The sequence below is a fragment of the Lytechinus variegatus genome, chromosome 18, assembly GCF_018143015.1.
Source record: "Lytechinus variegatus isolate NC3 chromosome 18, Lvar_3.0, whole genome shotgun sequence".
NCBI lineage: Eukaryota > Metazoa > Echinodermata > Echinoidea > Temnopleuroida > Toxopneustidae > Lytechinus > Lytechinus variegatus.
In genome coordinates, this window is record NC_054757.1 from 17,672,386 (window position 1) to 17,695,070 (window position 22,685).

Genomic DNA, 22,685 nt, shown 5'->3' on the forward strand with positions numbered 1-22,685 from the left:
ATTTTATAACATGCTTTGAAATACACTGTTTAAAACGTGCCAACCCTGTTCCGGGCAGCAATAAATTTTCAGCTCGCGCTTCGCGCTCGCATTATTTTATTAGTGAAATAATCATCCTTTTATGACCTACAAGTATCTAGTCATTACATCAATAATTTAAACTCACATTTTATATTCTTATATATCATTCATGATTACAAAGAGTGCCACCATAAAATGTAAATATCCAGGTCCTCATGAAATACGAGTATCAACGATCGGGGATAATGTGGATTAAATTTTCCTGTCGTCCACACCCCACAAAGTTGAATGCTGGCTCCGCCCGCGTATGTAGTAGGCCTATATCTATGCCATCCGTGACATAACGGTATAGGGCAATTAGTCTAGACACAATAATCAATGAGCCTGTTTTGTTTATTTAGCTCGTGAGTTTTTTTTTTCTTCGTGAAATTTAATTGTATCGGTACACGACCCAGCATGGGATGCTTGCGCTCGTAACATGGTCACATATGTACCTCGTGTGACGATAATCTCTTTTTATTTTAGACCATATAAGAGAGGACCAATTTAGCTTGCTCATGAGATGCCCTAGATATGAAACATTTCTTCTAATTCATACATAACTCATTGATATTGCAGACTATCTGTATCATAAATGAGGGTTCATTTAAACATCATTACGTAATAACTTAGTTGAAACTTAACTTTATCGAAGCCTAGAATCTGAACTTTGAGACTTGATTCGAACTCGATATAACAAATTGAATGGTATAACTATATCATGACTATGTTTTCGAGATAAGGATTGTCCTCGATTCGAACACAAGGCATCTAGTAGCTATCCCGTAGACACACCCCTTTCAATTCCTATCACTCGACAGCAACTCTACCCACCACCACCATCATCATCATCATCGCACACGACTACCACCTGTCAATCGACCACGATGCCTCAATATAAGTTGATGTACTTTGATGCCAGAGGAAGGGCGGAGGTTATCCGCATGCTCTTTACTCTCAAGGGGGTGGAGTTTGAAGACTGCCGGATGAAACGGGAGGAATGGCCTGCCATGAAAGACAACAAAGAATGTAAGTATCGAACCTCTCTTTTAACATTTTGGCTCCATCCGGGGCTCCATCTTGTCAAATTTGAGATGTAATAATCCTAACAATATGCTGGAAAAATGTCATAAGTTTATACTACTACCACTTGGACAGGGGCGGCCACCCCACTACCTTTCTACAATTTTGATGAAAATGAAGAAAAAACAAATAAAATGCATAAGAAGAAATGGGAAGAAAAAAAGAAGAAGATTGAAAAAAAGTGTGATGGGTCATGAATTAAATATTTCTATTTATCTTTGAGATAATCAACATGGAGAAAAATTAAGACATGCATGATCAGGTGTATACTGGTGTCGTGGTCCCAGTTTATTATTCTGGGTCCCATAAAATAAAATTTGATGTTAGCGATCAATCGTACGCTTGATTTTTACGATTGATTGTACAATGTATTCAATACAATCAATCGTAAAAATATTGTTGGAGGATCGCTAAAAAAGAATAAAAAAGAAAGATAAAGATTTTTTAAGGGCCGATAGGTCTTTTATCGTCTTCAAGTTCAACAGTCATGTTCAAATGTAGTAATGATAACCGGGCATGGTGGCTCAGTGGTAGTGAGGCGTCCGCCTCATGAACGAGAGGTCGTGGGTTCGATCCCCGGCCGAGTCATACCAAAGACTTATAAAAATGGGACCTTCTGCCTTCTTGCTTGGCGCTCAGCATTTAGATTGGAGAAGGGTAATAATAACGTATTATGTTATAATGCAGGGCCCGCTGGAAGAGCAGTCTTATGATTGAAGTGGCTACCCAGGATAAATAAAACGTAAGTGAAAGCTAAAAACAACGATAAAAGAAATAAAGATGGCATTTGTTGAACCTGCAAAACTAAAATCGATATTTACTATGTTTTTTAATCTCTTTTTTTCATCAGTATTTCCCCTTGGCCAGGTACCAATCCTCGTCATCGACGGGAAAACAATGCCTCATGGGAAGGCTATTAACCGTTACCTTGCCAGAACCTTCGGTAAGTTTTCTCGAATAAAGGTAATTTCTATTTATGAAGAGGCATCATTTTGGGATATGAGGGAGTGAAAACTTTTTGAAATATTTATAGAGCCTACATGTATGTTATTTTTGTTACATTTTGATTGTAAATTGAAGTTTTACCCATAAATATATGGGATTTTAAAAGCTCATTATTTTCACACGTAACATGCACTCTTTTATTTTAATGTTTTTATCCGAAAATTAATACAGATTTCAACATAAGTAATCCTTTTATGGTTATCAAAAAAAAACGAAAGAAAAAAAGATGAAGGCTTTCAAATGATTTCGACCTGTCCCCGCCCCCCACCTGTCCAGGGTATTACGGAAAGACCGAAGAGCAGACTAACACTATCGAGCTGGTATCCGAGACAGTCGATGACATCATCCAAAAGATCTACCCAATCTTTTATGATAAAGATGAAGAAAAGAAGGTGAGACCACATACATCGGCGAAATCTATTCGAAACCGACCGATGATATGTCATTCGAAATAACGTGTGTGTATATGATGGGCGTGCCTTGCGTGGGAAGTGAGCACTCAGACTTTCTCCGTTTTTATATTATGATTTTAATTCAGTTTCATTAATGTTGAGCAAGGAACTTTCTGCATAACTATTGTATGATTTGTGAATTTATATTGGTTATAAATGGTTAATATTTACATTTTTGGTTACTGAATTTATCCACTGTATATGAATATGTTAATACTATGACATTTTGTACGATTATTTGTGTTATGGACAGTTATTATTTTGTCTTTTGTGAACAATGTTTTGTTAATGTTGATATTGTAATATTTTGCAACGTACCATCACTTTGATTTTTGAACTGAATGATTAATAAATATTATTACAAAACAAAAAAACCTTTGATCGATCCAATGTTCGTTTCGTTGTTGTGATTGAAGCAATCACAGTCACACATCGAAAACGGTTCCAAACCGACCTATTTTATGCTCTCCTAGCTCTCTCTAATTTCTATTTTAACTACCATCTTGAGCATTAGAATTACGATATTATCACCAAACGAATTATGTTTTGAAATGATTATGAATTACGAATAATTTCAGTAATATTGTGTTCTGTGACGGTATTTTCTATCTTATTTTTTAGCACAAATTTATATACCTTTTCTTTTATAAAATGTTTATAGGATATTTGAATCACGCGACATTCTTTTATTTTTTTGTATTGTCATTATGTTCAGGCAAAGAATATGCAAGAATTCAAGGAAACCGTTTCCGTGCCCCAGTTCAAATATCTTGTCAACTTATTCAAAGAGAAGGGAGGGCCTTACTTCTGCGGTGACGAGGTAATAAAATCATTAATTTGATAATTTATAGCGATACCATTCCACATTCAAATAGTTCCCCTTTTCACATGTAACATGCATTTAATACGTCTCTAAGAGCTTTTAGAGTTGTTATGCTTTAGTCACTCTGGCGAGACTACCGGGGATGGAGCGATCACCCTATGAAAATATGTGGGGCAAACATATCAATTTCCCCCAAATAATTTTGTCAACGTGAAAATTTCACAATATTCAATACAAATATGTTAAAAATCATTGAAAATCGCTATGAAATCATTGAACTTGGCTTTAGAATACCATCAAACTCAAAATATTTTAATTTTCTGAAGCGCTTCGCGCGCAATATTAAGTATCATAACTTGGCGCGTTGAGCGCGCCGAAATGTTCGACTTTCTTTTCACTTATGCCCCTTCCGAAACAAAGCATCGCCGCCCCTACCTCGCACTTGCCCTTTTTTCTGCTTGTGAAACAAGTTTAGATGGGGGAAATGCTCCCAGCGAGCGATGATTACGTGCTGGGAGTTGTTTTGCTTATCAAGTTATTTTGGAAAAAGTACCCTTGGTCTGCCCTGTATCAATAAAAAAAAATAGTACTTATCGCAATTATTCCTTTTATTTTTTCCCGATAACATTTGATGACCTGATTGCCCCTGCACCCATCAACCAAACAATAAACGCAATAATATTTTTTTCTATTTTTTGTCAGATAACATTGGGTGACCTGATCGCTTTTACCATCTTCGATGCTATCATCCTCACCATGAAAATTACCGACATCCTCGATCCTTATCCCGAGCTGGCTGACTTCTACAAGCGGTTCAACGAAGACTCACCTCTCAGCTCGTATATCAAGTCACGACCAGTCACATTCTTCTAAGTCCATATGTTTCGAGTCAAAATGACCCGTTTCCAAGTCGCTTTGACGTCGAGTGATTTTTTCGAGTCAGAGTGACTAATTTTCGAGTCATTTTGACTCTGAGAGATTTTCAGCTGATGCCACGTTCGCCATTCCGATTAGTATTGATTCGAAATCTGAGTCACTTTGAATGTCCAGAGGATTGACTCCCAGCTGGCGCCATTCCGAGCAAAAAATGACTCCAAATTATTGACTCCTCAGAAAATAGACTGATATCCTTCAGTTGAGATCATTTTGATACGTAAATGTACAGTTGATAGATTAATGATAGATATAGGCACTATCGGGTTGCAACTGATCGCAATTGATCATCCGATCGATCACAACTATGGAAAGCCAGCATCAATGACTTTACAATTTAGTGTGCTCCTCTTTGTTCCGTAAGTGACGCTGTGCAAAATTTGCTGTGTAGAAAATATGACATTGATGCATTTCCATAGATGAGGTTGATCGAATCAATCACAACTCTTTGTATAATAGGGGGCCATCACCTTCTTCAAGGTCTGTAACAAGGGGCGGAACCAGTACATTTAGTTAAGGGGGGGGGCAAGAGGACCCGCGTGTATGTTTTCCGTAATTGAACTACAGGGGTACAGTGTTACAGGACCTATTCCTTTCTCTTTTGTATGCAGTCTTTTCCTTTATTCAATGGGGAGTCACAGCCTGCTCCCTTCCCATCAATCACCGTGTCTCTCCATTTATTGGGGGGGGGGGGGTGGGGGGGGGGTCATTGATAACTGCAGGCAAATATTAGCCTTTCTATAGTAAACAGAAAACAAATGTCAATTCTTTCCCCAGAAAAGTCGAAAGGTAAAGAAGGTAAATTTATACCGATATGCAAGATGCAAATACATGTATTTGTAGATGGCACCCCTCCCCCATAATATTGAAGTTTCAGGGGAGAAACTATAACAATTTTGGACACGTTTTTGTCTTTTGTAGTATTATTTTCTTTCGTTTCCTGCACATGTCTCTCAGATGACTTGTTTCGCCCCATCCCGGTTTTTTTTGGCATAACAAGGGGGCTCAATAATGTTATAGTCCTGCATTAAAGAATTTGCTATCAGTAAGAAAGTTGACACTATTTTGACATAGATGAAACCTTTGTAAGAATGGAAGATTTTAAGTAATCATTCATGAAACAATTAAAAAGCTGATAATTATCTTGAAAATTCTAAACAAAGAGGTATAGCTTTGATATGTATTACAAAATATGTATAAATAAATCATGTTTGTCTTGTATAAAATAAATAAAATCGTTTAAAATGTGGAAGATATGACTACCCTCCGCTCAGTATTTTAATTGTATTCACTTGAGGAATGCCATCAATGATTCATTACTTCCTTTTGTTGAAACATTGTTATACTACTCAATCATCCTTAAACATGCTAAATGTGTTTGCTAGTCGAGGTACCCCCCCCCTCCCCCAATTTACGCTATTAATATCTTGTAACGCAGTAGCGATACACACTTAAAATGGTTGGCAACATCCACTGTGTTGGTAATATATGTTGGTAAATATATTTGTTATCCAATTGAGCAAATTCACTACCTAATTATTAGCTTTTATTACCCAATTTGGACATATTTTAACCAATAGCTGTGTGGAGAGTAATTGCCCAGTCATGCCAGTGAAGGTTTAAAAAAATGCTATTTTCGCCCAACCTATTTAAGAGTGTATGTGGAATTTTATTTGGTATATAAATCGACGTGAAATGGGATTATTATACAGTGCGTCTCAAAAAAAAAGTTTACACTTTGAAAAAGCCCTGGGAATTAAAAAAATATACAACATGTCGGTATTTTTTTCACATACAATCTTGGGTTTGGGTCTCATCTATCTCATGAAAGTAAAAGTTTTGACAGAATGTTACACTTAACATGCTTAAGTGAGCACTGTCCATTTTTTGTAAAGCTCGCAGAAATCTGTTTGCGCAGAAATGCTCGTTTTCACGCTGTGTAAAGGGGAAAGGGCGAAATCAAACTTACCCTGCGAAACATTTTTTCATATACATTTCCCTTGCACGTTTAGTCAATTGAAACAAAACGGATACATTCAGGCATTCTGTTACAGTTTTGCCACCAAAATCGAAATTTGAACACTTAGTAAGCACAACCTTTACCCGTTTTTGTACCAGCTGAATCTGAGCAAAAGTTTATATCAGAAATCTTAAGCATTTTCACTAAGTTTGTATCTTTTAAAGTAGGTTTACATATCATTTTTCATTTAATACTTGTTTCACCACACTTTTCCGAAGCTTGACAATGATTAACAAAATGAAAATCAAGCCTCAGCCAGTTCATGTAAATTACAGCTCAGTGTAAAGCAAATATCGTCACGATGGTCTCGGTGTGTGGGGGAGTTGGGTGGGGAGCAATGCACTCTTCGAAGTGTTTTGGGCAAGGAAACGAGTTTAAAAAAAGGGTTAAAGATATCTTCAAATCAATTTTACTGGCTAAATTCTCTCTCTCTCTCTCTATATATATATATATATATCTACACATATCCATCCAAACATTTCTAGATTTAGCAGGAATATGACAAGTGTGAAATAAACATGAAATTTTGAAATTGCATTCAGCGTTTTTAATCACTGTTACTGATAAAATACATTTCAAAATGCAATGCAGTACTATTCTCTCGTCTTACTGTCTGAATAATTTGTAAATAAACCCTATTCGGTTTCCACAATACAACTTTATTTTACCGTAATGAAATGAATAAATCATTAGGATAATTGCATACTCCGTCATAAGCTATTAACCTGACAGATTTCGATTCTTTTTTAATTTCTTAAACAGTCTAAGTACTGTCTTACGGGCATAGATATGACGATTGTGAAATAATGATATTGTGTAATTTAGACTTTTCTTTTATTTTCATATAATTTGCAATGTGTATCGCATAGCAATTATTTATTCCACCTTTTCTACAATATGCTGTCTCGCTTTATTATCACATCTGGTATTATATTCGCTTACTTTCAGCATATACTTTATCTTACAAATACTCATTTTGCATAATAACATTTTGCTCAATTAATTTTTTTTGCATATACCTGTCTTTATATAAATTTGGACATGATTTTGAAGGTTATTGCGTATTCGAAAGTTCTATAATTTCGCCAGTTTTTTTTATATTTTCCTATCATCAAATTTACTTAATGTTGTGTTGTAGGGAGCCTATATATCTACATGACTGCTATGTAAAATAACATGATAGCTGACTTTCAACATGAAAAACTCTGATAAATGACTCACAACAAAATTAAATTAAATTTTCTAAACAGCCCCTCCTTTCGTCAGACTTAGCAGCTTTAACATCCGTGTTTGACGAAATCAACACTAAATATCTTACACCATTTTGTCAAAATGCTAAAAACGTTTCATTCATGAAAATACTATTTTAAACACATTTTGGCACTCAAATCATCACAAACTCTAAATGACATTCCCATTAAAAAATGGGGGAAAGAGCCCCTAAGTTAACAAAAAAACTATGTACATTTAAAAAAAAAACTTGTTTTTCCATAATTCAGCCCAGACTTAGATCAAGTCTAGACTATTTGCTATTTCTAAGTCAAATCAGAGCCCCCCCCGGAGAGGGGGGGGGGGGCACTTCCATTGACGAATGGATACCATGCGCGACCATGGGGTCTCGAAAAGCACCCTAAACAAGTATTTTCCATATTCTGAAAATGCACCCCTTAAAGGGATGGTCCGGGCTGAAAGTATGTATAGCTTAATAAATAAATTATTCACTGAGCAAAATGCCGAAAATTTCATCAAAATCAAATAACAAAGTTATTCATCTTTAAATTGTAGCAATATTTTGTGAAAACAGTCGTCATGAATATTTATTAGATGGACTGATGATGTCACATCTCCACTTGTTCTTTTATATTTTATTAGGTTTATGAATGAACCTAATATGAAATTAGGTTTATTCAAATTATTTCCCTCAAGAACTAGAAAAATCGGATTGACAACTGATTTAGTGCATAAGATATATATGTTGCTGCAACTAATTTCATTATAAGGGAGACATATTATTCACACAAGTATGAAATAATAAAAAAATATGATTTTATGTAATAACATAAGAAAACGGAAAGTGGAGATATGACATCATCAGCCCACCTAATGAATATTCATGACGACTGTTTTCACAAAATATTGCTAAATTTTAAACTTCAATAACTTTATAATTTGTTGTCCGATTTCGATGAAACTTGTTGGCATTTTGCTCAGTGAATTTTACTCTATGTATTTAGATATAAATAATTTCATCCCGGACCATCCCTTTAACAAGTATTGGCATGTGAAACCCTACCCTTATAGCAAGAATTGGAAACAACGTAGTCTTGGAAAGTAATGTATTCCCTGTATTAAACCCCTGAACAAGTACAGCGATATCTTCAATTTACGATGGCCCCACCTCCCGCAAATCGTACTCTTGAACACGTAGTGTTGACTGTTGGAGCAAAAAGTACATCATTTATAAATCATTTTAGTCTTAATTTTTTTTATACCCTCGCAAATCTGACTCTAAACACGTAGTTTTCCTAGCGAAATAGATGCCCTTTTTCATTATTTTAGTGTTTTTTACACCCTTATTACGTTACGTATGTAACGTGCCCTATCTTGAAAAAGACAACCCTTTTACGTGTTTTTTAATACTTTTTTTTGGGGGGGTCACGGTCGCGCATGGTATCCACCTGTCAATGTACGCCCCCCCCCCCCCCGATCAGAGCTTAGAAATACAAGCTCTCTATGTATCCTATCATTAAACAATCTAAACAAAATACAGCCACGAACAACAAATAATCCTTTTCTTTTGCGAATAATTTGGATGATGCAATTCAATAAGTATGCCATGGGGGGATTACATGCCAATTACACCCTAGGGAGGGGCGAAAGTGGGTAAAAGCAAAAAGATGAGATAGGATTGACCCCATAGGATGGTTTCTACTTCGTCAGTGGAGGACGGTTTTTGATGTATTCACTAAGCCGGGAGTTCTGCGTAATACCATCGAAGAACTTCGCTAAGGCAGGGTACGTCTCTCGTGCGCTGTCCAGTATACCATAGATGAACTCCAGTAGACAATACGTGTTGATGTCAGCTATTGTTTCCTACAATATTAGAGAGAGAAGTGGAATCTTATATTTAAGGAGTTGAGAAATGCGAAATAAAATAGACCATACGCGTTGATATCAGTTTTTGTTTCAAACAAATATTGGAGAAAGGAATGAATCATTATTTTCAAACGAGTTGAGAATTACGAGATTCAAAAAATAAAACGGACTGGTCTTTTGTTTTTCTAAATTGAGAGTTGAGAAATATGATGAAATGCCTACCATTATATCCTACATTATGTTGAGATCAAATTGAATAAAACAGATAAAACTGAAGATGATGACGACGACGATGATGATAAATCCGAAGAAATGAGAGAAAAGAAGAAGGAGAAGAAGAAGACGAAGAAGAACAAGAAAATACAAACAAGAAAGAGAGAGAGAAATAGTTTCACTCGAATTTGTGAAATGTTGGAGGACATGGATTCTTGAGATTTTCTTTCTCGAAAATTGCATAAAATAAATACTTACCGAGTTACCAACAAAGAATCTCCCACCTGCTTTTTCGATGAGTTCGTTGAGATAAGGAAGATACGGCTTTGAAGAGTTGTCTTTGAAATCCTGTATTAATTTTATCTAAAAATTGGGAAAATAAGATTGATTAAGAAAATTATAAAAATCAAACGAAAGACATATATATAATATATTTTTATCAATTTCCTTAATTTTAAACACAATAGTAGTGAAGAAGCACCAGTCTTTCATCTCACTTCTCCCACCCCTCCCTTCCGTCTCGTTTGTCTGTTTGATATTTTAATCTCCATATTGAGCAAGATATGTAAATCACCTAATAGGCAATGCGAGCGCGAAGCGCGAGCGAAAATTTTATATAGTGACATGAAATATTCTTTTATTAGGGCTAAATTCAAAGTCCTCCCCTCATCTTATTTTATTCACTCATTTTCCTCCTCTTATGTTGTCCTTTCTTTTTGTTCGCCCCCTGGATCCGCCTGGAAAGCGGGTGCTATAGTGATGATTAATTTGGTAGCAAAAACTTTTCTTTTGCTAGTTAAACATTTTATGCAGTGTTAAAGCACGACATCAGATGTACAGAGTACATTAAAATTTCACACATCGCTGCATGCTATTACGAACCCTATAAAGTAGTTTTTAAAAGTGTTCAAAAGCATGGTTAATTCACTGATTATTAAAAAAAAGACTTAAGCTTTGAGGCTATCACCTTTTTCTCTTGATCCTGCTCGAAAGCGATAGGCATTATTTTGGAAACGATGTCGTTGATGGTCTCGCCGACGATATCGATCTGAGCTGCCTCGGCATTGTTAGCTCCGTAGAAACCTAGAAAGAACAATGTCGAGGTCAGGAAAGAAGGAAATATATTTTAAAGGCGGTGCACTGTAAAAACTGTGGTGTTAAAACTGACACCAGTTGCTGTTCATAGAAGACCACACCCTGAGGTGTTAAAATTACACACTAGAGATTGAACACAACCTCAAAGAGTGTAACTGTAACAACCAGACATTATAATAAAAACCCATAGGTGTTAAACTAACACTGTCAATTTAACACCGGTGTAAAATATCTGGTGTGGTCCTCTATTTACACCGGTTAACACCAAAGTATTTGCTGTACATGTGCGAACTTATCAACACTTTGTGTGGACGCTCATTGACAGTGTGTTATGAATAGCTCGTCTTATAGGACCTACCTTGTGAGATTCTTGTCAATAATACAGAGAATGAATTAGCTTATATCTAATTCAAAGTGAAAAACTTAAATCTTCTCCAGAGGAAAGTACTTTTTGCCTTTAAATTTGTGTGGTATGAGTGCATTGACTGGTCGTTTGAGGGCCTATATCGCAAGACTATACTGCTAAGAATGCTGAATTATCTTTTTAGAACCTGACCAGACTTGAGTAGTTGAAGACTTAAGGTGGCGCTAAATTAAGTCTGCAGCATGGTTCGTATCTGCTTTAAAACGCCATGACAGACGCGTTTGCACACTGTAAAAACTAATGTGTCAAAATGACATCAGATGTGTTGTGAGAAGCCTGTGGATCTACACCACACGGTGTTAAATTAGGTGTTAATCCGATGACACGTCATTTGCCCCGGTGGCAATTGCTCCGGGCTATATTCCGTTTAAATAGACGGGTTAGGGTTATAGGTGTCAATATATGGTTTTATGTTAATTTTCGTGTTAGGTGTAGGATTGGTATAGCGTTATATCCAGTGTTGACGTTCGTCATTCTAGAAGTTGGTAGAATCTACAGCGGAACAATTGTCGCTGGAGCAAAGATCATGGTACCTGTTAGCCTAAATGCTTAAATTGTGGTGGAAAGTGTAGAATACGGAGATATCGGCGATGCGTAAAGAGGTGCCGTGACCGAGTCAGAGCCGGGCTATATACATGGAAAGTCCGGGGTTCGATCCCCGGCTGCGGCTTCTATGCCCGTGAGCAAGGCATTTAATCTACAATGTTCTTTTATCCTGCTTACAAAATAATAAATGGAAATGCTATATGCATTATTGGTAAAAAAAAATGCCTGCAGATAGAAAAATGAAATAATACCCCCCGTCAAAAATAAACAAATTAATAAACTTACCAAGTCCCCCAAGAAAAACAACAACCCCAAAATAAAAAAAACAACCAAACAAAGTAATATATGGTTAATTGCAAATATATGTAATTTCATTATTGATTTATCCTTATCAGTATAATAGAAAACAAAATTATATTCATTTAAAAAATACAAAGGACAACCCACAAAAGATCTGGGCTCCGTCTTACAAAGAGTTACGATTGATTCGACCAATCTCTACTGGTAATCCATCAGTGTCATATGCGTTTTCCTAAAGAAAATTTGCCTAAATGTCCTTTGTAAACAGAAAAAAGCACAGTGAAATTTTCTAGAAAACAATGAATGCATGAATATATAACATATCTAGAAAATATTTTGAACAAATATGTATTTGTAGATGTTGGCGTTGCTGGCTTTCCATAGTTGTGGTTGATTGGATCAATTTACTCTACGTACCGAACTCTCTTCCAAGATGCCGCATGATGGCTTGACATTGCGGCATTGACTTTCCATCGATGAGCAGAACAGGAATCTGACCAAATGGGAATACTGTTCAGAATAAAAGAAATAGATGACCCCCTATGAGCGATTGATAGTATTAAATATGACAACGATAATACTCAATATGATATTCCGGGATATGATTTGAATACAATATCAAAATATGCAAACTATGGTTTTACATTTCTAGTACACCTGTATCTTTTCACCCAGGCCTGATCTCACCGGCTCTCTCTTCGCTTCCCGTCTATCCGAGTCTCTTCCTATCTCTTTTAATCCTCGGAAGGCCGGCCAGAGGGCCGGGATCGAGGGCGGGGGAGGGGGGGGGGCAAAGCCTGTTTACGGTTGTAAACTGCGCACGAGCAGAAAAAAAGGCAATTTGAGATAAACCATGGAGCTAATAGCTCTATGGATAAACCATGAAGGTGGCTTTCAAATTCACGGACATAGGCATTTGTGATTTGATGATTATTCATGTATTCCTTTCAAAATATTCATTTTATCACATCCAAGCTGAAGAGTGTTGAATAGAGCCTTCATAATCACTGGTATTTGAAAGTAGCCTAAACAATTGTCAAATGTGCTAAAGGCAGACAATAAAACAGATTTCCAAACTTTATCCCTGATGTACTATTCTAGTCATCTGGTCTATACAATGCCTTTTGTTCTTAAAATTTGAATACACTACCGGTAAACCTATACGCAACATCTACATTTGAAAATGATAGCGCTTATCCTAACGAAAAATCACCATGGTCATTGAGAAAACTTGATCATGAGCTAAAAGCCACCCAAAGATTTGTCTCGGGGGTGCTGAGCATATTATTTTTATGTTTATTATTAATACATATATATATATATTGCTTGTCATTTTTTTGTCAAAACCAGCACACCCTATTCAAAAATCGTTTCCATTGTCCGGGTAATACGAAACGAGTTACTAGCCACTTTGATTGTTTTCTCTATCCCACATCACATACTACAGTCAATTTGAAATTATTCTGATTTCCAATCGGAATACTATTTTCAAATATGATCTATGCCCCGCGGCGGAGAGTGCCACAAAGTCATCTTCTCTATACAGCGTTTGTGCGCCCCTTTCGTTTGCAAATATGACACTTCAGTTCGGTTGGGTTTGGTAGCTTTATAGGGACCGACCTTCCCTCCTCCTGCACGACAACAAAATCCGATAACCCCCACCCCGTTTCTAGCTTATTTCCATTCGAAATTGAATAATTGGATGCGATATAATTACATGATATACACAATACTCTCAATCCCCCCGGGGGGAGGGGCAGTCAAATATACATGTATTGCTGTACACACGCGTGACCCCCCCCCAAAAAAAAAAAAGAAACGCGCGTTTAAAGGGGTGCTTTTTCAGTTTTGGACGCGGGCCGCGCGTGAACTCGTTAAGGGGATCAAAAAACCTATTTTCAAAAATGGGGGTGGTTTTGAAAGACTGGTCAATGGCCAATCTCGGGGTCAAACGTATTTAGGGTATGTTTTTCCAAAGCTTTTTTTCTAAGACTAGCAAAACGTGTGAGGGTAATGTTTTTCCCCCAAGCTTTTTCCAAAGGGCTTTTTCCTCCTCATTTCTGAAAATTTTTCAGGATATTCCTGATTGTGGTATTTTAATCCTAACTGCACTGGGGGTTATGCAATACCCATGAATATAGTTTTGTCTATATTCAAAAGCAAGAAGACGAAACTTTTTTTAGGGGTCATATGGCGACAACTTGTTTAGGGCCAAAATGTGTTAATAATGAAGCTCGCGAAAAACTTGTTTAGGGGGTTATTTTGCACACGGAGAAAAACTCGTTAGGGGTGTTTGGAAATAATTTGGACACGCGTGTGTACAGTAATACATTCGACTGCCCCCCCCCCCCCCACCGGGCTCTCAATTTGTCAAGTGCGCATAGACATTCGCAGGCTATAGTGAATTAAGCATTAAGATAATATTAATCTGTTAATGAACCATAAAAAGATCGATACGAACGTGTCTTATCATTCTTGACTTGTTGCCACTCTCCTTCCTTGAACCTGTAATCCTCGAACTCGACTCCCTTGAGCGCGAATAGCATCCTGATGGATTCCGCCCGCCCCCTGGTGTTGGCGTACATCAGCTTATACTTCGGAGTGGTCGACATGGTGGTTGATCTCCTCGACGAGCTCGATATCCGACGTCGGTTAACCAGGATGGGGACTCCGTGTGAAGGTGTATATCAGGGAACGACAAACACGACCACTATATGATCCACGTGTAGTTATAACGTGACGTCGAGCGAGCGACTATAAATATACTCGTCGTCATACATGAACACACGTTTCACTACCTTGGTCATATCATGAACAAACAATAGCACGCAAGAAAAAATTGCATTTCCATATTTTCCCCATTCTTCTTTATTGATTCAGTCCAGGCCCTTGTTCTGTTCGTTTAACCAAGGAGGTGTACTGTGGATCGACTGTCTGGTTTGTAGTCTCTTGATTAAGACCTGAATGAAAATGCATCAGTGATGGCTGTTTTAAAACAATATTCACAATGAGTTTTTAAAACCTTATTTGTTTTAATTTCTGGTGTTTCTTCGTAATACCGGTAGTTTTTGTTTGATATTGTCTGGGAAAATGTTGAATTGCGTATATTTACTATGTCCATATCATTTGGTTTGGATGCCACAGACGTAATAGGAGTGCCCTCAATTGTATTATAAAACTAGGTTCCAAAAGAAACTGATCAAACTTTACAAGGGTACTGCACAAGCTCCACTCAGTCAAAAAGAACAATGTTTTTACACAGGCTAGCTTGAATAATCTTTACTAAGCATACGTCAATGATTAAAGGACAAGTTCACCCCAACAAAAATTTGATTTGAATAAAAAGAGAAAAATTCAACAAGCATAACACTGAAAATTTCATCAAAATCGAATGTAAAATAAGAAAGTAATGACATTTTAAACTTTCGCTTCATTTCACAAAACAGTGATATGCACATCTCGGTCGGTATGCAAATGAGGGAACTAATGACATCACTCACTCACTCACTCACTCACTATTTCTTTTGTATCTTATTATATGAAATATGAAATATTTTGATTTTCTCGTCATTGTCATGTGAAATGAAGTTTCATTCCTCCATGAACACGTGGAATTCCACTATTTTAACATTTTGCACTTCAGGCAAGGAGGTCCTAATCATCAAATTCGTAAAAATTGAAATATTGTATAATTCAAACAATAAAAAACAAAAGAAATAGTGAGTGAGTGACGTCATCAACTCTCTCATTTGGATGTAACAGGCTCGTTCATATAACCATTTTGTTAAAAATAAGCGAAACTTTGAAATGTCATAACTTTCTTATTTTACATCCGATTTTGATGAAATTTTCAGCATTGTGCTTGTCTGATTCTTCTCTATTGATTCAAATCAACATTTTTCTGAGGTGGACTTGACCTTTAAGAGATTGGTTCAATCGCAGAGAGGCTATAGCCCCTCAGGCATCAAATGGTTTAGAAATCCAAAGTCAGAAATGCCAGAAGAAAGATTTTTAGTTACAAAATATTTTTTGCAGCCACAGGCATACAGCTACTGTCTGCCAGCTCAAGTGTCGTTAATATTTTGTCAGCAATATCAAAAGTACTTGTAAAACATGTCTAAAAAATGAATTCCTGAAAATGTGCCTAGTGTTCAGTTTACTGCATTGAATGTTTCTAATTGCCCTTTTAAAATAATTAATTGGTTGCTTAGAAACTCTGATAAACTCTGATACGTTTAAAAAACATGTTATTTTGCATAGTAAATGAAAATCCATTTATAAACCCCTCAAAAAAAGTTTTGCAACTCAGTTTTGGGGATGATATCTTTTTGGTTAATGAAGTATAAAAGATGAAACTAGTATCATTAAAAAGCTGAATTATTCCTCTTTACAATGACATGCCATTTGGTGTGATTATGTAATCATGGAATATGCAGTCACCCTAAACATTGAGAAAAGTCAGAAGTGAAATGTTGCAAAATGCATTGATTTCTAAGAAGAGTCTCCATTTCTATAGAATTTCCACCATGCAAGTCATGCAGGTGACAGTGAATGCACTCAGTCCATCGTCGAAACAATTGGAAATTCGCTATTGGAAACGACGCATTTTGCAACATTTCATTTCTAACATTGCTGCGTATTATCACGTCTGTGTATTTCATGATAACACTAGCATAACAAATGACACATGATTGTAAAGAAGAATAATCATGCTTTCTAAAGATATCACTTTTACAAATGATGATGGCACATTAAGAAATTTATTAGCACTCAAACTTGCAGTTTTAGTTGCAGAACTCAAACATGACATGGCAACGAATTTTGCAACATTTCATTTTTTACATTGCTGCATATTTATCATGTCTGTGTATTTCATGATAACACTAGCATTACAAATGACACATGATCGTAAAGAAGAATAATCATACTTTCCAATGATACCACTTTTACATATGATGATGGCACACTAAGAAATTTATTAGCACTCAAACTTGAGTTGCAGAACTTTTTTTGAGGGGTTTATTTTGTTTATTAAAAAAAAGTGCATACATATTCACGAATAATGCGCCCAACTTTTAACTATCCCTGGGCAACAAACTGTCCATACAACTATTGGTTAAAATCTGCACAAATTCGCTAATAAAAACTAATAATTGGGTTATAAATTTGCTCATTTAGATAATAACTGCCCAGAATAGTATGTTTTACCAACATACGTTACCCAACGCAGTGGGCAGTATGTTGCCCAACATTTTAAGTGTGATAACCCTTCCATTTATTTGAATTTAGCATAAAAGAGCGCTGTCTATTAAATGCAATCAAGGGCATTTAGTGCCGGGATCGAACCCCGGACTTTCAAGTATCTAGCCATTTTTTACCCATCCCTGCCATTATTACATCTTGCAATTTTACCTCTGGTATTTTTACCGCTGGCATTTTTTCCTTGCATGCCATAATTTCCTCTGCCAGTTTTACCTTTTCCATTACTACCTCTACCATCTGTCACTTTTGCCTCTTCCAAGTTTACCCCTGCCACTTTTACCGGGTTTATGTTTATGGCTGTGAGAATCCACACAGCAAAAACTGTGGTGTTAACCGGGTGTACATAGAGGACCACACCAGATATTTTACTCCGGTGTTTAATTGACAGCGTTAGTTTAACACCTATAGGTGTCATTACAACACCTTTGGATATTACTTATACACTCTTTGGTGTTATGTTCAATCTCCAGGGTGTAATTTTAACACGGGTGTGGTCCTCTATTAATGGTGTCGGTTTTTAACACCACAGTTTTCAGAGTGCAGTATTCGCTTTCCCTTTATCAGAATCCATTTATCATGGATCCACTTCGTTCTAGAAGGATCCGTGGTTAAACTCAAATGTAACAAGGCGATAGGAGGGGGGGGGGGGCAAGCAAACAGACAGACAGAGAGAGAAAGGGGATGGGGCAGGATGCGTTCCCGCCAGTTCCTTTCATGCAGCTAAATCAAATATTGAAATCAGGATATTTCAACAGAGCGCACAATACACCTCTCATATTAATGTGAAAGAGAGAATTGCGCCATTCTTTAATCACATGGCCAAGCAAATAAAACAGGTTCAAAGTTCTACATGGTAGATCTTTGCAGGATCAGGGGCGGTACCAGGGTAGTTTTAGAAGGGGGCGACCTGATTGTGACTTTATTTCTCTCTCGATTGAATCACTAGACAGGTAATATGGCTCAATCAAGTACTCGCTCTTTGGTGCACTTCTTTCTCCTTTTTTCAAGTTGAAAAAAAGGGAAAATTCATCGAGGGGGTCACCCCTTCCCAACCTGTTTTACCGCCTCTTGTCTAGACCATTATGATTGCATTAGTAGTTGGTATACGGGCATTTTCGACTTCGCCAGAGTGCAATGTAGACTCGGTTCTCCATAAAGTCTTCGGTCCTTAAATCATTATAGGTCTTCATTTTCGTCTAGGTAAGTCTATAAAGATATTTTCCCTTTTCCCCGTTGATGTACCTAAATATCGAGATAAGGTTATTTGCGACTGATGCTCTTTGAACAGAATGTTGCGCTCTTAAGATATAAAACATGTGAACGGTCCGACTAGGCACATCTAGCAATGTCATACTCATGATTACTGGGCCAAAATTTTACGGGTGCAATTCAATTCTGGCCCTTTCTTGTCTTAAAAAGCTACGCCTAAAAGGTACTAAGAGGTGCAAAGTAACACCTTTAGAGGTGCCCAGTATACCATCAGGATTGCCAATTTCCTATATGGAAAATATACGAACAAGCGTTTGCTAATAAGAATAAATTTTGAATTTGAGTGTTTTCACGTTTAACTACCGCCAAAGCGAGAAAGTTAGCATTTGGCATACATTGGAAATAGATATTTTGTACTGCCTTAATCATTCCTTAATCATTGTGGAGCGTTGTGGCCCAGTGGATTAGTCTTCGGACTTTGAAACAGAGGGTAGTGGGTTCGAATTTCCTTCAACAAAAATTTGTCCACATTATGCTGCACTCGACCCAGGTGAGGTAAATGGGTACCTGGCAGGAATTTATTCCTTGAAATGCCACCGCGCTGTAAAAGGCTGCGGGGCTAAAGCCAGGGTAATTGGGACCTTTCGCAATCTTCACGGACGCTAGTATTAGGGTCCCCTAACACAAAAGTTAATGCTTAATCATACACTTGATTTTTAAGATTGATTGTGCATTACAGTCAATAGAATCAAACGTAGAAAACTGCTCTACGATCAATGCTAAGCTTTGTGTAACAGGGGGGTTACAGGCCCTACAAATCTGCTTTTCGTGTGCAAAATCCCTTTCCGCGACACCCGTACCATACGACTGATGGCTGGAGATATTCAAAATGCAGGACCTAAAATAGATTATGACATGGATAAGAAAGTGGTTTTTCAAACAAATCGAGGACATATTGAGTAAGGAAAAACTTACTGAATGAAGGCTTAAATATAGATCATTACAGTCCATCGAATCGATATTACATTTAATGTGGATTATTGGTGGATCACTGGCAATTGATTTCATGGATCAGATCAACCTCTCCAGCCGAACATTTCGCATGCGTTGATATGTACACATCATATGCGATACCTTTGAACTCGTTTCCTTTAGTTTCTTTGTTTCTTTTGTTTACTCCTTATACACAAACGATATGCCTCTCGCACACGATGTGAAGGGCATTATGTTTTACATTCCCCAGAAATGGGGATTAGATTCAAATTCCGGGGGGACCACTTCCATTGATGAGTGGATACCAGGCACGACCATGATGGGGTTTCGAAAAGTACCCTAAACATGATAACAAGGGAAGCAATTATTTTCCAGATTATGAAAATGCATCTCTGAACAAGTATTTGGCTTGTGAAACCCTAGAAGTATTGAATATATATCCCTTTTTCAGCATTTTAAACATCGTTTTGACACCCTTATAACGTTACATAATACGTAACGTACCTGCCCACTCTGTCCCCTTTTACGGGTGGTCGCTACTGGTATCCACTAATCAATGGAAGTGGGCCCCCCGGGCGGCCTCTCGAGCTCTAGGAGGAGTCAAATGTGGCTTTGGAAAGTCGTCCTCAATCGGAAAAATCGCTGTTACCATAGTAGCAACCAGAATTTTGCACACGAAACGCATATTGAATGTTTCCGTCGCAGATGCGAAACGAAAAAAAACCTCATGTCACACAATCTGCATTGCAGGACTGAGTTTTACGACCATGATGACGGGCCCAAAAAGTCCCTTCCAAAGTCAACTACCGTTGTAAATAAGCGTTCGCGTCCTCAAACGAAAGGTCGGGAATAATATCCAATGAAGCGCACAGGGACGCATTTGGAAGTGATATGCGCTATATAGGCATGTTGGTATTATTATTATTATTCCTAAACTCAAAATGTTTTTTTCTTCCACAGATTGATTAAGAGACTTCTGGAACAAGCATGGAAAAGATTTTGAAATCTTTGAAGGAGAATGGCATCAAGACTGTTCGATTTGAACAATCGAATATCTATGGAGTACCCCACTGTCGATCTATTCCGGTCAAACATTTCGAGAAAATGGCTACCAATGGGGTCAACATGTGCCTTGCCTTCTTAGCATTCGATCCTAGGGGTGTACCTATCAAGAACACCGGCTATGCTGAAGAGGTTCACTTTGCTGACTGCAAGGCGTTTCCCGACCTGGAGACCTTCCAGATTCTACCATGGTGTACCGACACGGCTCGAGTCTTGCTCGAGGGGGAATTCAACGGCCAGAAGGTGCCCGGATACCCAAGGGTTGTTGCCAAACGACAACTTGACCGTTTGAAAGAGCTGGACCTGTCTCTTTGGTCAGCCCATGAGTTTGAATTTTATCTCGTCAACAAAGAAACTATGAAGCCCATGGATTCGGACACATTCTGTTTATCAACAGTTTGTTTGTCGATGTACGATGCCTTTTTCCAGCAAGTTATTACAGATCTTCCAAAGGCTGGTGTTGATATTGAATGTTTTGGATGTGAAGCCGGGGAAGGACAGTTGGAGATAACCTTCCGTCCAGAGTTTGGGATTAAGGCTGCAGATACAGCTCACACATTCAAACTGGGAATCAAGGAAATCGCACTTCAGCACGGATACATCGCTTCGTTCATGTCTAAACCATGGCTAGATAAATTCGGTTCATCCGCGCACTACTGCCACTCGCTTTGGGATGCTGACGGTAAGATCCCGAAGCTTTACGACGCATCCAGTCCCACCAGTTTGTCCGACATTGGGCAGTACTGGGTTGCCGGTCTTGTTGCTCACGCCAGAGCCATCGCAATCTTCATGGCACCAACGCCAAACTGCCTCAAGAGGTTTCAAGTAAATTCTGCTGCCCCTTGGAACGCAACATGGGGACCTGACAACCGAACCTGTGCCATCCGAGTCAAAACCGATGGAGAGAGAAGTGCCTACATCGAGAATCGGATAGGTGCAAGTGCGTGCAATCCGTATATCAGCATGGCTGCAACCATTGCAGCTGGAATAGATGGTATCATCAAGAAACTTCCGCTTCCAGAAGGCATCGACGGTGAGGGCGATGCATACCAGGAAAAGTATGTCCCAGAAGGAACCAAGAGGCTACCTGCAACTATGGAAGAAGCAGTTGAAGCTTTGCTAGAAGACGAAGTCATCACTGAAGCCCTTGGTCCTGAGTTCATAAAATGCTTTGTGGCAGCAAAGAGACATGATATTCAATTGGAAAAGGACGCGATAGCCAAAGGGAAATGTGAGGAATGGGAGAAGAAATATCTCTTCTCCTCGATGTGAACAGTTTATTCGTTTCTTTTCTAGGTTCACAGCGATATAGCTTTCATTTTGAACGTCGTTTTGTTCAAATTTGATAAATTTGTTACCAAAATTACAACTTACTACTCGTATTGGTTGATATAAAAAACAACAACCAAGAACCAACTGATAATCCAGATGATAATGATGATGATGATAATGATAATAAAAATAATACGCGTGCTTTATAGGAATTGTTTCACTCAAATTTTTAGTTACTATAGCGCCCCTATTTTATTTCATTACTTTCATTTCAGTGAATTTGATAAGTGTAGTGTAGTTTATATCAATATTTTGTTGTGATAACTGTAACATTTTATACACTGTCATGTAAGCACTAACGTAAAAAATATTTGTCATTTGTGTTATTAAGCACTGCCTAGATAATGATTCATAATTTGATTTTACTTTCATGTATGATATTGATATTATTTGTTGTAATCGTAATTCTGTTTTCATCAGGCCATTGATGAAATAATCCTTTCGCTGATCTTTTGTACCTGAATAAATATACCTTATTATGATAAATAAATAATTAAATAAATTAATAAGTAAATACAAAAAATAAATATATAAATGATGATGATAATAACAATGATAATAGTAATAGTAACAATAATGATAATAATACACTCTTAAAATGTTGGGCAACATGCTGTCCACACAACAATTGTAAAAAAATATATCCAACCCCGCGTATAGATTTCAACCAATACTGTGTAGTTTTCACCCAATTCACACATTATTGTTTAAAACTACCCAGAATTGGACAACGTTTTAACCAATTGTTGTCATTGGACAATATGTTGTCCAGCATTT

At 37.4% G+C, this 22,685-nt stretch overlaps 3 protein-coding genes across 4 annotated transcripts; 2 read left to right on the plus strand and 1 right to left on the minus strand.

Moving 5' to 3' along the window:
- Positions 1–750: 750 nt before the first annotated feature.
- LOC121431839 (glutathione S-transferase 1-like) lies at positions 751–5,051 on the plus strand. Its single transcript, XM_041629598.1, has 5 exons — positions 751–1,089; positions 1,994–2,086; positions 2,425–2,540; positions 3,316–3,420; positions 4,126–5,051. The coding sequence occupies exons 1-5, from the start codon at positions 948–950 to the stop codon at positions 4,294–4,296; spliced, it is 627 nt and encodes a 208-aa protein (XP_041485532.1). The 5' UTR covers positions 751–947; the 3' UTR covers positions 4,297–5,051.
- Positions 5,052–9,066: 4,015 nt separating this feature from the next.
- Positions 9,067–14,861, minus strand: LOC121432002 (S-crystallin SL11-like). Its single transcript, XM_041629813.1, has 5 exons — positions 14,512–14,861; positions 12,468–12,560; positions 10,653–10,768; positions 9,944–10,048; positions 9,067–9,469 (listed from the first exon to the last, which is right to left on the minus strand). The coding sequence occupies exons 1-5, from the start codon at positions 14,660–14,662 to the stop codon at positions 9,305–9,307; spliced, it is 630 nt and encodes a 209-aa protein (XP_041485747.1). The 5' UTR covers positions 14,663–14,861; the 3' UTR covers positions 9,067–9,304.
- Positions 14,862–18,234: 3,373 nt separating this feature from the next.
- On the plus strand, positions 18,235–22,418 carry LOC121431892 (lengsin-like). Of its 2 annotated transcripts, none has more exons than XM_041629673.1 (2): positions 18,235–18,512; positions 20,475–22,418. In XM_041629673.1, exon 2 carries the CDS (start codon positions 20,502–20,504, stop codon positions 21,846–21,848), a length of 1,347 nt encoding a protein of 448 aa, XP_041485607.1. In that variant the 5' UTR covers positions 18,235–18,512; positions 20,475–20,501; the 3' UTR covers positions 21,849–22,418. The 2 variants fall into 2 exon arrangements, with proteins under 2 accessions (XP_041485607.1, XP_041485608.1); XM_041629674.1 differs by lacking the exon at positions 18,235–18,512 and adding an exon at positions 18,529–18,744.
- Positions 22,419–22,685: the final 267 nt, after the last annotated feature.